Source organism: Ixodes scapularis, unplaced genomic scaffold (assembly GCF_016920785.2).
Source record: "Ixodes scapularis isolate PalLabHiFi unplaced genomic scaffold, ASM1692078v2 PGA_scaffold3__209_contigs__length_174095766, whole genome shotgun sequence".
In the NCBI taxonomy this organism is placed as follows: domain Eukaryota; kingdom Metazoa; phylum Arthropoda; class Arachnida; order Ixodida; family Ixodidae; genus Ixodes; species Ixodes scapularis.
Genome location: NW_024609868.1, coordinates 22,889,014 through 22,904,668, shown reverse-complemented (window position 1 = coordinate 22,904,668; position 15,655 = coordinate 22,889,014). Strand labels below are relative to the sequence as shown.

At 45.9% G+C, this 15,655-nt stretch overlaps 1 protein-coding gene across 1 annotated transcript in view; it reads right to left on the bottom strand.

Annotated features, from left to right (window-relative positions):
• Positions 1-15,305, bottom strand: part of LOC8034309 (synaptopodin 2-like protein) — an 85,798-nt gene extending 70,493 nt beyond the window's left edge. Inside the window, exon 1 of the mRNA XM_029975981.4 lies at positions 14,762-15,305. Within this exon, the coding sequence (XP_029831841.2) occupies positions 14,762-14,869 (108 nt within the window). The 5' untranslated portion in view covers positions 14,870-15,305. The remainder of the gene's footprint in view (positions 1-14,761) is intronic.
• Between the last annotated feature and the right edge of the window lie 350 nt (positions 15,306-15,655).

Genomic DNA, 15,655 nt, shown 5'->3' with positions numbered 1-15,655 from the left:
GTTGGAGTAGGCCAGCAGGTGCCGTGGTTGGGCGTTTTCTACGCTGGCATTTCAAGCAAGACTGAACGTATTTAAAAACGGACGTCTGAAGGTGGGGCCAGAAGTAGCGTCGCCTAATTCGAGCATATGTTTTTTGGAATCCCATGTGTCCTGAGGTGGGATCATCATGGAACGATTGAAGAATATCCTTGCGCATTTGGCGAGGAACGACAACTAGCCATCTGTTGCCTTCAGGGGAAAAGTTATGCCGATAGAGTACACCATCTTGAATGGAAAAGTGCTGTAACTGTTTGCGCAACTTTTTATTAAGGAAGTGAGTTGGTTTATTGAGATGCTCGATTATTTCTTTGATCCATGGATCCTTGGATTGCTCTAAAGTAATATGTTCGCAGTTGACAGCGGAAACATCGAATACATCGTCCATGTTTTCGAGACGTTCATCAGGTTCGTCTACGGGGCATCGAGATAGGCCGTCAGCGTCTGTATGTTTGCGACCAGATTTGTATACGACTGTATAATTGTACTCCTGGAGTGCAAGAGTCCATCGACCAAGTCTTCCAGTGAGGTCTTTTAGGGAAGAGAGCCAACATAAGGCGTGGTGGTCGGTAACGATAGTGAAATGCCTACCATAAAGGTATGGCCGGAACTTGTTGACGGCCCAAACGACAGCCAGACATTCTTTTTCTGTTATGGTGTAATTTTGTTCAGCGGTAGAGAGCATTCGACTTGCATAAGCTATGACGTATTCTTTTGTTGTGTTGTGGTCACGCTGCAATAGGACGACACCAAGGCCATAACCACTGGCATCGGTATGCAACTCCGTATGCGCAAGGTCATTAAAGTGCCCCAGGATGGGATCGGACTGGAGAGTGGTTTTAAGAACATGAAATGAGTCACGACATTCAGGGGACCAGATAAATGCTGTATTAGCTCGTAACAAACGAGTGAGTGGAGCAGCCAACTGTGCGAACTGTGGGACAAAACGACGAAAATAAGAACAAAGTCCTAGAAAACTGCGAAGTTGTTTTATGTTAAGGGGAACAGGAAATTCGCGTACTGCCTTGATCTTGTCTGGGTCGGGTCGGATGCCATCTTTATTTACAAGGTGGCCAAGGATCTTAATTTGTCGAGAGGCGAAGCGGCACTTTTTTGTGTTGAGCACAAGGTTAGCTTTCTGGAGACAGCCGAGCACATCGGAGAGTCGACGGAGATGGTCATCAAATGTACGAGAAAATATAATAATATCATCAAGGTAGCAAAGGCATATGTGCCATTTAAGACCGCGAAGGACGTTATCTATCATGCGCTCAAACGTTGCCGGAGCATTACAAAGGCCGAAAGGCATAACATTGAACTCGAAAAGACCGTCCGATGTAATAAAAGCTGTTTTTTCTTTGTCCTCTTCCTTCATTGGTATTTGCCAGTAGCCGGACTTTAAATCTAGTGATGAAAAATATTCAGCTCCTTGTAACGTGTCTAGTGTGTCATCAATCCGTGGTAAAGGGTATACGTCCTTGCGAGTGATCCTATTCAGTCGACGATAATCAACACAGAAACGTATGCTGCCATCCTTCTTTCTTACAAGGACTACTGGTGAGGACCAGGGGCTCGATGATTGGCGAATGATACCTTTACGTAACATGTCTGATACCTCTTGGTCAATAATACGGCGTTCTGTAGGAGATACGCGATATGGACGCTGGTGTACGATTTGTCCGCGGGGCGTATTAATCTCATGTGCCACTGACTTCGTGGAACTTGTAAAGGACGTATAAACATCGAAGCACGATGTGAAACGAGTGATTAAATGAATTAATTGCTTTTTATGAGTGTCTGCAAGGTTCGGATCGATGGCGTTCAATAAGATTTCGTTGGAGATAACGGGAAGTGCTGGAGGATCAAAATTACATGCGGATTCCAGTGACGCAAGTTCCAAAGAGGCATGAGGTTCGATATTTGCGACGATTGTACCTTTTACAAAAACCAGTGGCTGATGTGTTACGTTACAGACAGGCAGCACTGTGTTCCCATGGGTAAGTGTAGAAATAGAATGAGGTATAATAAACCCGTGCGATAGTAAGATGTTTGAAAAAGGAGTTACCAGAAAAGTGCCTGAAACGCTTGGTTCACTCGAGAAATTCATGACAAGAGATGCTAGCGGGGGAATAACCGTGTCTTCACAGGCACGTAATTTTGTTTTAGGAATACTGGAGTTGGATTCGCAGCTATTTGAATCTCTTAAAACGACCCCTTTGCAGCTAATGACAGCTTCCGCAGAGTTAAGGAAATCCCAGCCGAGGATGAGATCGTGCGTACAAGATGATAAAACAACGAATTGAATGGTGTGGCACGCACCCTGTATGAAAACACGTGCCGTGCACTGGGCTGTTGGATGAATAATGTCTGTGGATGCTGCCCGCAGTGAACAACCATGGAGGGGTGTTCTTACTTTATGAAGACGGATGCAGATGTCCTCTCTAATTACAGAAGTGGCCGCCCCTGTGTCAACCAAGGCGTACAGAAGTAAGCCATCGATGTATACTTCAATGAGGTTAGATGGGTCGGAAGGAGGATGATGAAGACCTTTTTGTGACGCAGTTGCTCCTCCGACAACTGCGGTGCCTAGTTTCCCGTGTCAGGCCTCGCGTCTCTCCTTGAGACCATGGGCGAGTAGGATCGAGGATAGGGAGACGGGGAGCGGCGGCGAGGAGCCTGTGGACGACGTGCTGGATAAGGATCCGGGGGCGGCGATTGATCGCGCGGCTGACTCCTGAAGTCTCGGTGGTTTCGGTCTCGGTTGTAGTAGTAGTAGTCGCGGGTTGCATGGTCTTGTTGTAGTCTCCGGCAAACTCGTGCGACGTGGCCGGTGATTCCACAGTAGTAGCAGACTGGCCTCTGTCGATATCCCCAAGATGCGTTGTTAACATAAGTGGGGCGACTGCGCCAGGCGGGTAAAGAGCCCCCAGTGAAGGCAGGGGAGATGGCAGCCAGAGCAGGAGTGTCCGAGGTCATTTGAGGAATTCCCGAACGAAGAGTTTCATCGGAAGAACAAACTCTGTCCGTGATGGAAAAGGGAGTCGCTGTTGGTGGAACTACGGATGCAAGCTCCTGTTGGATAATACGTCGCAACCCGGTGTCGTCAGTCTCAGGCGTGGGGTTGCTTGTAGTTGGTCGGAGAAAACGGGCAAGCTCATCTCGTACAATTTTTTGTATTATCTGCTTCAGAGAGTCCGTGGATATAGATTGCAGTGCAATTGATGAGCTGTCATGCAGAGCTCGGACTTGAAGGCGGGAATTCCGGGCCTCATCTAGCCGCTGACAGTGCGTAGTGATGTCCTTCACTGTCGTCGGGTTTTGCACAAGAAGGACATTAAATGCCTCCTCAGAGATGCCTTTCATAACATGGCGGACTCTGTCGGCCTCGGACATGTCTTTGTCATATCGGCGGCAAAGTGAAAGAACGTCTTCAATATAAGAAGTGTAAGTCTCGCCAGATGTCTGGATCCTGGCTGCCAATTTACGCTCAGCTATAGCTTTACGATTGGTGGGTTTTCCGAAAATTTCCGCCAGCTGAGTTTTGAATTGGAGCCACGTCGCGATTTCATCTTCGTGGTTCGTGAACCATATTTTCGCCACATCGGAGAGATAAAAAATAGCGTTGCGCAGCTTTGCTTGGTCGTCCCACTTGTTGTAAAGGCTCACCCGCTCATAGACGTCCAGCCAGTCCTCTACGTCGTCCTCGCGGAGTCCCGCAAAGTTTTTGGGATGTCGCAACTGGCTGGGGGCAGGACTGACGGCAGCTGCAGAGGCACCGGAGGAGGATTGGCCAGTGCTGGTCATCGTTGCTGGTCGCCTTCTGGGACGAAGCTCCAGAGTGATTGGGATACCCCGCACCTCCACCAATAATGTGAGGGAGACAGACGCTTGGCGACCGGTTTCAATTATGTCTATATTTGAACTGACCCGCGCTGCCCCGAGCGGGCAGCGCGAGCTATCGGCGATGGTGGTGATGATGACGATAATGAGGGTGATGGCTGCACGGGACGCTGGATAGGTCACATCCAGCGTCCCGTGCAGTGGTGTGGTACTTTGTAGCGAGAGCTGACAAAGCGTTCTCCCTTTGAAACATCTTAGGCATACGTATGCGAAATTAAACTTTCGAAGTCAGTTTATTCCTGAGTGACTTCTACTTATAGGCAACCACCTTGAGCTTACTACAATATATATATATATATATATATATATATATATATATATATATATATGGGTGATTTCATCTCAACTCAGGCACGGATTTAGGGTCGAATTTTTAATTTTGACGAAAACAATATATGTTTCGGGGCAATTCCTATAATAAAAGAAGACGCAAACGGTTATGTCGTCGGATTTTTTGTTCTCAAGTTATGGACCCTTGAAGCGGTCAAGGTGGAAATTGATGATTTTCCAGCCTATTGGAGGTGCCATATTTCACTCCATTCCTTTTCCCTACTTTTTACGCTACATCAATATAACTTTTTGGGAACACTCTAGACATAGGCTTTTTTACGCTAATTAAGCGTCTAGGTCATAACATTCTTAATTATTTTTTTTTTATTTGTCAAACCGCCTCTCTGTGACGATATTTGACGAAGTTCAGCAAGCTGTGCTGTGCGACCTAATCAACATATTTTTATGATCTTTATATCAACGTAAAGCACCAATTATGCGCTTTCTTTTGAGTATAATTTCAATATTTTGCCACAAGTATATAATGCGCTACATGTGCCTGAAAAACGAATATTTCGAAAAACTAGCAAGTTTGGAGTCGATTTTCTAAAAAACCCCACTTTTTATTTTTTTCAATTTTTATTTACAGTTAGTTAATATGGTAGTCTATCAGGAACTACCAACAGAAATTGTAATATATTGTTTGTATGGCCGCTATTAAGACTCGAATCTCGTGCTATGAGCGTTTTGAACGGGATTTCGCACAGGCGCTTTGCTGAGCAGAATTTTGACCAATGTAAAGTTTTCTATTTAACGTTAGTACTTACCACAATATCTGAGCGTAAAAGCAAGTGAAGTAACAATATTTATCCTTACAATATTTATTTACTTGGCACTGGGGTGATTTGAAAGGTGTGTGAGCTTCGCCTTATTTATTGACGGAGAAGTACGTAACATCTAAACTCACGGACAAACTTAAGTCACGAGGGAAAAGTCTAAGTAACCTGGCATGAATCACTGCAAATAGAAATGAAACCTAAACACATGACTAACGCATTTGAAGCCTTACACGCCACGAAATGCTCGTCCTTACACGCCACGAAATGCTCGTTATTTTACGAAAGAGCCCGTATGTGCACAAAATAGACCGTACTTCCTAAGCGTCAGATACTAAATCGCACATATGTATATGCACTGCATATCTGTTTGACATAAGAAAATATAAAGTTCGGAATTTTAAACTCAAGATGCGACACGTAACCAGAGAAGGGAAGTAATATTTCATGTTGTAGCCTAAACATGTTCATTTCATAAAATATATCAAAATCTGTTGACAAAATGTCTCATATACTCCTAATTAACATAGAATACACTCAAAGTTAATACAAATATAAACTTTAAAACGAATTGAACACCGCCAAATTCCGTCTGGTTTACGGATAGACGACGCAGTACCTTTTCAATACTACACGGCGCTGCTCACACAAAAACAGTGATAAAACCTGGGATAGGGATAGTCATCTTTCGACGTAGCACATTTCGAGACAATGGGTTGATGCGATTCTGAGCCAGTTTTCGCTTTGTCCAAATTGCAGTCAGTTCAGTGTCAAAGTCTATGGCGCGTCGTCTTATCACACAGCGCGCACTCACAGGGGGACAATAATGAACGCACTGTTGAAACGGTCCGGCCTTTTCACGGTCCCACCATTTAGCTCTGTCTATTCTGGGGTTTGGTAAACTCTTTCGAGTTTACCAAATCCGGCCTTCGTCGAAGATTTAACCTTCGACGAAGGCCGGACTCCGGCCGAAACGTCGAAGATTAAATCGTCCGTTGTTGCTGTTTTTCACTAAGGGTTTTTTTCTTCTCAGTTTTATACCCACGCCTTCGGCCTCCCGCCACCATGCCCGTTATATATATATATATATATATATATATATATATATATATATATATATATATATATATATATATATATATTATACACGCAAAAACATTACGCACAAGTGTGACATGTAATTTCCTTTTTAAATTTGAAGGTAAAATTGCATCGGTGGTGTATAATATATATTACACCGATTCAAAACGTTCTGCTCAATTTAGTGGGTTAACGCTTGGCGCTAAATTTTGGCCTCATATAATAAAATAACTAAAAAAAAACTTAAGGCATAGCATGCATTAAGAAGAAAAAAATTCCACCTCGCATTCTTTGCATCTTAGGTTTATGATAGAGGTCAAACCAACATTACTAGATCAAGGTCAGTTGACAAGCTTCGAACTACTGGAGCCTTTTCGTTGCGCATCGCTACGCTATCAGCCCGCGGCGGAACGTTAAATACACATTGCCTACGGTGGAAACTGATCCTATTGTGCTTTTTAAAGTAAACAAAGTTTGCACAAAGAAAGCGTCGTTCGAAAGCGGTTCTTCTCCGTTGCCCCCTAAGATCCTTAAACAGGGGTCACACTGCCTACACATCGTACAAAAGACAGTCTGCACACAGATTCGAACGCGAGTCACCGCGAGGTCCGTTATCCGATACGCGGCGTGGCAATGTGTTCAAGGAGGAAACTTGGCACCCGGCATTCGAACCACGGATACTACGTTGACTGGCGTTTGCAGACCGTCTTTTGTATGATGAATGAGCGGCGTGACCCCGGCTTTAGACGCTTTACCGGTGGTGGCGCCGCTGGGAACGCTATCCACGCGTATCGCACCTTGCCCGTACCAACCGTGCCTGCTCGCGTGCAGGCAGCAGAGAAGATCCATTTTCGAACAACGCTCTTCCGTGGAGCTTGACAACCGATAGACCTAAAAGCGTTGCAATATATCATACAACCTAACCTTTTTTTTAATAGAAAAAAAAAAAACAAAAAAAAACATAGAAGGGGAAGACAGGAAGATTAACCCCGGTTTAATCTAATACCACCACCCTCCCAAACGTCACCACGAGTGGATCCACGTAGTGCCACCTATGCGGAGCGCAAGTTCGTCTGCTTCTTTTTTTCCAGGGGTTGTGGTGACGTCAGAACGGCCGAGCTCTGATTGGCTCTGATTGGCTCTGATCGAAAAATAGTGGGTAGACCCCAAAGCAAGCTGCCTTGAGCTCTACCCACTGTCCTTCAATCAGAGCCAATCAGAGCTCGGAGTTGTTACGCCACCACAACCCTTGTGCGAGAAGCAGACGAACTTGCGCTCTCCATAGCTTGCGTCAGCATCGCCGACAGCGCGTTTTGCAGCGTCTCAGGACGAGCACGACTCCAGCACGCGACGTCGCCAAGACGGACATGTGTTCCGCTTTTGCGGCGACTCTGGTAAAACTCCGGCGTGTTTGGCCCTTGGGGCAAACAAGCTGAGAGTGGTGGTATTCTCGGTGGTATCGGTAATAAATAACCAGATAATTGTATAGTCATGTAGTTTACAGCAAAATAAACACATCAAGAAGTGCGACGGAGCTGGGGGCATTTGAAGGGTTGCGTTTTTTGACTGGACGGAATAATAAAGAAAAAAAATCTTGCTATGAATAAAACAAAACAAAAACATGAACACACACACATACGAGAATACGTTAAGCAAAATAATGGCCCAGGATTTAAGTGACACGAAGACTTTGAGTATGATGAAGAAATGTCTGCTGAATTTATACGAATTTCTTTTTTTTCCGGGTTCTAGCTGTTCAGTAACAATAGGAACCTTTAGCAAACCGTTACCGTGTTCCGCGTACCGCACTAGCGGAGCTTTTGAAGCACGCTTTTAAGCGTGCGCCCAGGGGTCACGGTATCACCCGGGCGCGCGCTTCAAAGCACGCTTCAAAGGCTGTGGTAGTGCGGTACGCGGAACACGGCAACGGTTTGCTAAAAGTCCCTATTCTTCAAGTACCGTGAGGTAGCTGTAAACTTTATTATTTTTGTGCCGGGCTACAAACCTGTCTGACAGCAAAATTTCAGTCACCAGTGGGCAGTCATCATCAACTTATATTGCTGTTCTTCGACAGCATATCCTCTGAGCAAAATACGAAAAAGCACCGATATCTTGCTCGCCGTTATTATAAAGTGTGCAAGGAAATAAAGCACAATTAACGAATGTATTATTGTCAAAATAAATCTGCTGTAAAAAAAAAAAAAATGTTATATGTTGTATGAAGTAAAGGGAAACTTTTAAAGCGACAGCTTTGAAGAGCTCGTTGTGCAGAATAGCCGGCGTCGCCGTTGGTGGGACGGGAAAATCCTGATTAATCCATAAGTAATTAATTTGCCTAAAAAAAATCAAAACCATATTTATGTATAATATGTATACATTGAGATATCTTGCACAACAAAAAGGGAACATCAAAGGCATTCGAGAGGGCACGCGTATGACGGCTTGGAAACGAGCGGGGGTTTATATTAAGCGTCCTCCTGTAATTTTTCATTGCAGTGTCTAATAAAATACGATGACAAAAAAGTTATTGCTCTTGAAACCAGGTCTATATCATGGGCAAAGTAACATGCACAGTGGCAATTAAAATCCGTGAAGTCACATATCCGTCTCGTTTGTTTTTTTGATTGGCGAGGAAGCAATGAGAACTCCACTCTTGGTCGGCTTAGTGTTTCGCGCTTTGATACATATATTACGCTTCTGGAAGAGATGACATATGTACTGCTACATTTTATTCGGCCTTGAAGTACGTGAGAAAGATTAAGAAAAAACGCACATAAGTCCGACAGTATCTGTGAGGTGTAACAATGTCTTTAAATTATTCGGAGGTACTTAGAATATTATGCTTCTTCAAAAAGGTACTCATATGCTTCCTCAAAAATATCCAGGTATGGCTTGATGACTCAATGTGAACTGAGAACACTGCTGTCGTAACAACTAAATTCAAATTCTGGTTAATTAAAAAAAATTGTCTTAAAAAGGAAAGATGTTTACAACTTCCTGTAACGCCGAATTAGAGCACAGCTCTTGAGGAGGAGGAAGGGAGGGTACTGAGGAAGGGTACGCCCCTTTTCCTCATCCGTACCCTCTCCTTCTCCCCTCCTCCTTCTTTCAGGCGCGAAACGCGCGTCGTCACGCGACGTTTCGGCACGGTGCCGAAACGTCACCTTAATGAGACGTCCGCGCGGTGCATTATCGGAAACGTCCCATTATGCACCGCGCTGACGTTTCGGCAAGGTGAGGTTCCGGTACCGTACTGAAACGTCACCGCACCGAAACGTCACCGCGTTGCATTATGGGACGTTTCCCATGATGCACCGCGCGGACGTTTCGGCAAGGTGAGGTTCCGGTACCGTGCCGAAACGTCACCGCACCGAAACGTCACCGCGTTGCATTATGGGACGTTTCCCATGATGCATCGCGCGGACGTTTCGGCATGGTTCGGCACGTTTCGGCGCGCGGCGTTTCGGCACCGTAGTGACGTTTTGGCACCATGCCGAAACGTCATTGCGGTGCATTATGGTACGTTTCCCATAATGCACCGCGTGGTTAAGCCGACGCCGACGCCGCTCAAGTGGGAAACAGGCGCCTAAGAGCTGCGCTTTAAAATAAAAAGGTAAAAAAAAAAAGAAAGCGGCCATTGATATTGTTTTTGCCTTCCTTCACGGTTCGGTGCGAAACACCGAACCGTGAAGGAAGGCAGGGACTAAATTGAAAACAAACATCTTAAAAAGCTTCGGTCTTCCTGAATCAAGTCCCGATGCAAAGGAACACTTCAGCAAAGTGGTTAATTGGGCTAGTTGGCTCATAGTTTAAAAAAGTAGAAAAGCACCTTTTGTTGTCTTGCTTTGGCTTGGTTTTTGTTATCACCGGTGCTTTTATATTTTTTGAGGAAACAATTATTCTGCTTCAGATAAGGCGACATGACAGTTTCATCGTAGCAACAAGCGTCACACCGGTTTCACACGCGCTTGGTAGGCTGACAAGTGAAGGCTACCTCCCCAAACTAATATATATACTACGGTTTTCTCGGCGTCTGGAGGGTGCTGACTCAAGACGTCATGTTCGCATTTTCATTGTTTTCTTTCTCGGGACTCCTGCCAGCGGTAGCGCTTGCTCGATGGGAGATCCTCAAAACACTCACAAAGACGCTCAGATGCAACCTCATCTCGACGCATCCCCCTTCGAGACATCTTTATAATGCTCAGGTGTGTATGACCCAACGCCGGGTGATTTGGCACGTCTCGACATCCGAGGTTAAACACGTCTTTCTACCTTCCACCTTCTGGAATGTGCCAGGACCCGCATGTGTTCACATTCCTTTTTTCGAATACATTACGCTAACCCCTTACTACCCTTTGCAAGCATAATGCCCGCGCTCACACACTTGCGTTTGCTTACGACCTAGTTATTGCGATCTAACGCGAGAACACTTCACATCGACACGCTGGCGCCATCTATGAGGTGACCATGAAAGTGCATTGCTTAAAAGCGAAGGTTTTGCGGTACTTGCGAGATGAAATGTACGTTCTACATAGGAAATGGTCGTTTATAACAATGTCAAAAGTGTTTAGGCACAAAAAGCAAAAAAAAAAAAAGAAATAATGCGCTTAAAAAGTGGAATTATACGTTGAAATGCCAAGTGTTCCACCGCGACCCGATAGATGGCACCAGTGTTTTTTTTGTCGTAAGAGATCTCAAGAGGTCTTAATGCGCTCAGTCGTGACCAGTCGGAAGTGTGTTTTCATTCGCTTAATTACCTCTGTATGCAAAAAAAAAAAAAAAAAAAATTGTCAGGGAAATCGATTTGTGGCTTATCTTAAAGGTGCTAAGGAAAGTTTCAGTACCGAAAACAACCATCAGCCTTTAATTATAAGCTTAGATTGAACTTTAATTAGAAGTAGAGAGGAATGCAGTAACGATTGTTGGCTCCCAAATATAATGATTTTTTTTTTTTATTTTTTTTTACATAAAAAATATAATTACTTGTATCTAGAGGTTCTAGTCCTCGGCGTTTATTTTTGGTATGATTCGGCGTGATAGATGGAAACTTATTGGTTTCCATGCGACTTGGGCGTAACGAGTGGTCTCGGTAGCATCGCCCTCAAAGAGGGTCATATTACACACATAAGTGGTGCCTGCATTCCGGTTAACTTTGCGGTTTTTGGGTGTACCAGAAACCTAGAATCAAATAATAATAAACGCCGAACATTGAACTGAACTTTCGGCATTTAATTTCTTCGACCGATTCAATAGGGTAAATGTCGGTTAAAGTAAAATTTATTTACGAAGAAAATTAACACAACAGGAAATTAGTTAAATAAAGTTGGTGTGGTCGCTGTAGAGGGCCAATTTTGAAGGACTCTTCTACTGTACTGGTCAAAGGGCTTACATTTATCGATATTTTTCGGTAAATGCCGAGAGCCAAGAACCCTACCTTCAATTAGAATCATACACGTCTGCTACACAAGCAGCGTGCGCGAAAGAGCGACATCGCTCAACCTTCGCGGCGCTCCAAGGTTCACTGTCTGCGCGTGGTTTCAAGGTTGCCATGCTTGAAGCTTCGCTCCTCCTGGCTGTGCACTTGGCATTTGAGCACTGTCGGGGCGCCAGTGTCCCTTCAACGTCAGTCTCCCTATCTGGCCTCGTCACCAGACATACCGAGCCCGTGACAGATGGATAGCGGTAACTCAGCACTCTTCTAAATGGAGGCCGCACTTTCTTTTTGTTGCTTGGTCCCGGCCCATAAAGAATCTTCCTCGTTGACCTGAAAGCCGTGTTCTAGCGCAGCATTAAACGAACGTTCACAGAATTTATTTGCTGTTTTTTTTCCTCCGGGTTATCGTCTCAATGCAATCAAAAGGAAGTGGCGAGTGTAGTGGGAGTAGAGAATCACTTATTGATTGGAGAGGCATGGAATGGAGTGGCCGCGGAACGGCTGAGGGTCCCACGCATTTATGCATTCGAGAATAGGGCGCAATGCAAAGTTCAACGGAAAACAATATTTCTTGTCTACCCTATGTTGTCCGATATGTTCATCGATGTTTTCCTAGGCTACCCCGTTGTTCCTTACTGGCCGCGAAATTGGATCGCGACGCGCGCTTCTGTGAAGAGAGGGACCGCTCTCTTTTTTAAATTGACATTACCATGAAGCACAGCGGAGGGTACACCGGCAGGAGGTGGAAACATTGGAAGGCTTTGGTCCTGTGCTCTACACAGCTCGTGCAACGAAAGCAACTTTCAGGACTTGGGATCCTAGGTTGTATGTGTAACCTTCACCTGTGGTGTGAGCAACGTATGAAGGAACTAATGAATGCACAGACGCACGGGCCGGTCTTTATTATGGCATACCGAAATATTTTGTTTGGTTCAATGCGATATCAATTTTCTTTTCGACTAACAGAATGAGTTGCATGTATGCTAAGAGACAACCACGCTCGCAATTTGGTGGCTTTACAGGTTTCATCTCATAAAGGTGCATACATTATGCACTTTCGAGCAGCAATCATTTTTCAACGATAAGTATCTATAATTAGTATCAATAAAAACTGACTGAGGCGGAGTTTAGAAAAAAAAAAAAGATATCACAAAGCGATAGCGAGTTGGAATTTTAGTGACTAAAGACGTTTCCACTGTTTACAAGAATCAGTCCACACGTGCTAAATCACAGCTCAACCAGCATTCGCTCGCAATTATGGCCAGCCAGAAAGTGAGCGTGCATAACACACGAACACAGAGCAATGAACGCGCCCTCATATGCTTTTATGGAAGGGTGTATATGGCGGATTGTAAGACAAGAAAACTAGCAAGAGCCAGAAACGTTATATTCGTAGTACATATGCAGCAATGAGGGCAGTCTATTTTTTGTTTTTACTTTTTTATTTTAAATATATTGATGACTTTATCGCAGTCCGCCCTGTTTCATATGACGTCTGGCTCGTCAAGGCCGAGTGCGGCTCACGGATTGGACACGAGCATGCGTCACCGGTCGGCTCGTGTTCGGGAACCGTCAGAGAGTATTTAGGTTCGCAGGCGCGGCCAATAAATGCCGTGACGGTAACCGCCAAACTCTGTGTTCAGCACAGCGCGTGTTCTGAGCATTGTCAAGTTTTGCACGTGGCTATGGTGAATATTGCCGGCATGAGCTAGGAACACATGTTTATCCGGTGTTTTCTGGAACGACTAAAAACGAAATCGTGTCTTATGAACTTGCGCTAGTCAGGTACACGTATTTACTAGGTCAGTAAGTTTTAGAGATGTTGACACAATCCAGCATCTTCAAAAAATTTGATCCCGAGAATAATTACGTATAAAGAGAATCTTTATTAGCTATTCTCGCTGATATGCTGTTTGGGAGTTCAGACACAAAGCAAATAAAAACGATTTTAGAGTTCGTGGTAACAGTCTGCAAGGAGAAGGTTTGCAAAAACCTTAATATCTCGAAAGTTATTCCTAAAGAAGCTGATCATTTTATTCTTCCTTCCTGACACCATTCCTTTTATAAGTCCATTGAAATTTACCCCAAAATACATATTTCCTGATCTTATTGGTTCTCTCGATCAGCTCGAGCATGACGGACAGCGAAAGCTCGTTCTGACATTCACCAATTCCGTCTGCTGTGGTTCACACGCCTCAGTTTTACTAATTTGATTTCTTCGCTTATGTACCTTTAGATAAGCCGAATGCCGTTAGCCTTACGTTCCCTCCGCCAGGCGGTGCACAATGGCCCTGGTAAGTTGACTATCCAGTGGATCGTTTTGAAATAGAAACGCGTGAACTACAAGTTGCTCTCACGGGAAGTGGACAACAGGTCGTCTCCTGAGCGCACCGTCCAGTGCAAGAAGTTGCGAACAACAGCAACCCCAATGCGCGCGAGTGCAGTTCACCGGTTTCGTTTCTGCAACTGGACGGCGGACGATACGTTTCAGATTGACACAAAGACACTATCTCGCCCACGCATTTTCACTTTCATCGGTACAGAGCCACTTGGTTTATAAATTATAAGGTTGGTTTCTTTTCCTGCGCACGTCGCAGAGTGTTGACTGTGTGGATTTGCTCAGGGAGTTGTACACAGCAAGAGAACTATCGGTGACTTTCTATCTTTTTCTTATTTGGCAGTTTGGCCAACACCTTCAAGGGGTTGGCCAGATATCATCTCCCAGGCCTTATCCAGGAGCTGTTCGTTTAGCTTGCTGATCTTTTTGCGTCCAAATGTCCTGGCTAGTGGTCCTGGCAATAGAAACGAGAGCTCATTATTCGGCTCACTTTCAAAGTTTCGACGGTTTCAAACCAAAAATAATGATACTTTTTTTTTCCCCTTCTGTTTGTGCTCGTAGGATGAGGGGGCAGGCACACCTCTTCTCTTCAGTTTCCGAAACGGCTCAGTTAAATCTTGGCTCTGAACGAGACACACGTCCAACACAACGGGGAAAAAACAAACAAAAAACCGTTGTCTTTTTTCTTCCCTAGTTCTCCGCGATCTTTCGTTCTGCACGCCGACCGGATTTGGCGAACGTGACAACACCTATTCCTGCGGCCCAATCAGAGAGTGCGCCACTTGGTGGACCTGCGGCGGCGGCGGAGGGTGCCGGGCGGTGCATACCGCTCCAACCCTCCCGATGGGCAAAACGCGAGGCTCTCACCTTGAGGACGGTGAGCGGCGTGCCGGTGCCCCTGCCGCCGCGGAGCCTGAAGCCCCAGGGTCCGCCGCCCGTCAACGTGACAGCGATGCTCCGTGCCTCCGACGCCATGCTACTCCCGCGTCCACTGGCTGGTCCGACGCCGCTCTCCCACGGAAGGGGGGCTACCGCTTCCCCCCGGGCGTATTTTTAGTTCCGCCCGACGACCAGCGAGGGAGGACGCGGTGGCTTGGCGGGGGCTCAAGGCGTGGACTCCGTGTCGTCGGACAGTGGCGGAGCCGGCGCGAGCGCGTGGTTCCGTGTTGACAGGGACCCCGAGACGTGGCCTGGAGTGCCGGCCCGGCTTCTGAGCTGGGTCCCGGGGGGAGGAAGACACGGCGAGCTCCCCGGCAGCCACCCGCACGCCCGCGCTGCGCTCGAGCTCACCCGGGTTAAATTTAGAGCGCGAGGAAACCGAATCGGCGGCGAGAGCGTGCGTCCCTCCACCAACACCGGCCTTAGTGCTCCTGGTTGGGGTGCGGTCAGGATCCGCTTCTGGTGGGTACACGCGCACGTGCGGCCGTGGACTGGGCGTGTTCGAGCTTCCTCGCCGAAGAGGGCTGAGGTCGAATATCTCCAACCTCACTTCGGGGAGGTTATATAGTCCGCTTTCTATCGAGGATGACCGGGGGGAAATCGGGGAAGTTAAATTATTTTACGGTTCAATAGAGGGACAAATGCAGACGGAGCTTCAGTGAAAGAAACAGGTAGAAAGCATCACTTCGTCGTACAGAGGAGGTGATGGTTGGACACGAGCTGCTGCTTCAGCGTCCGGTTGGGATTATTCATGCTCTCACTCATTAAACTCGAGTTCCTGTCGAAAGCCGACGTTAGTGTTAAAAATGTGTCTCTCGCTGG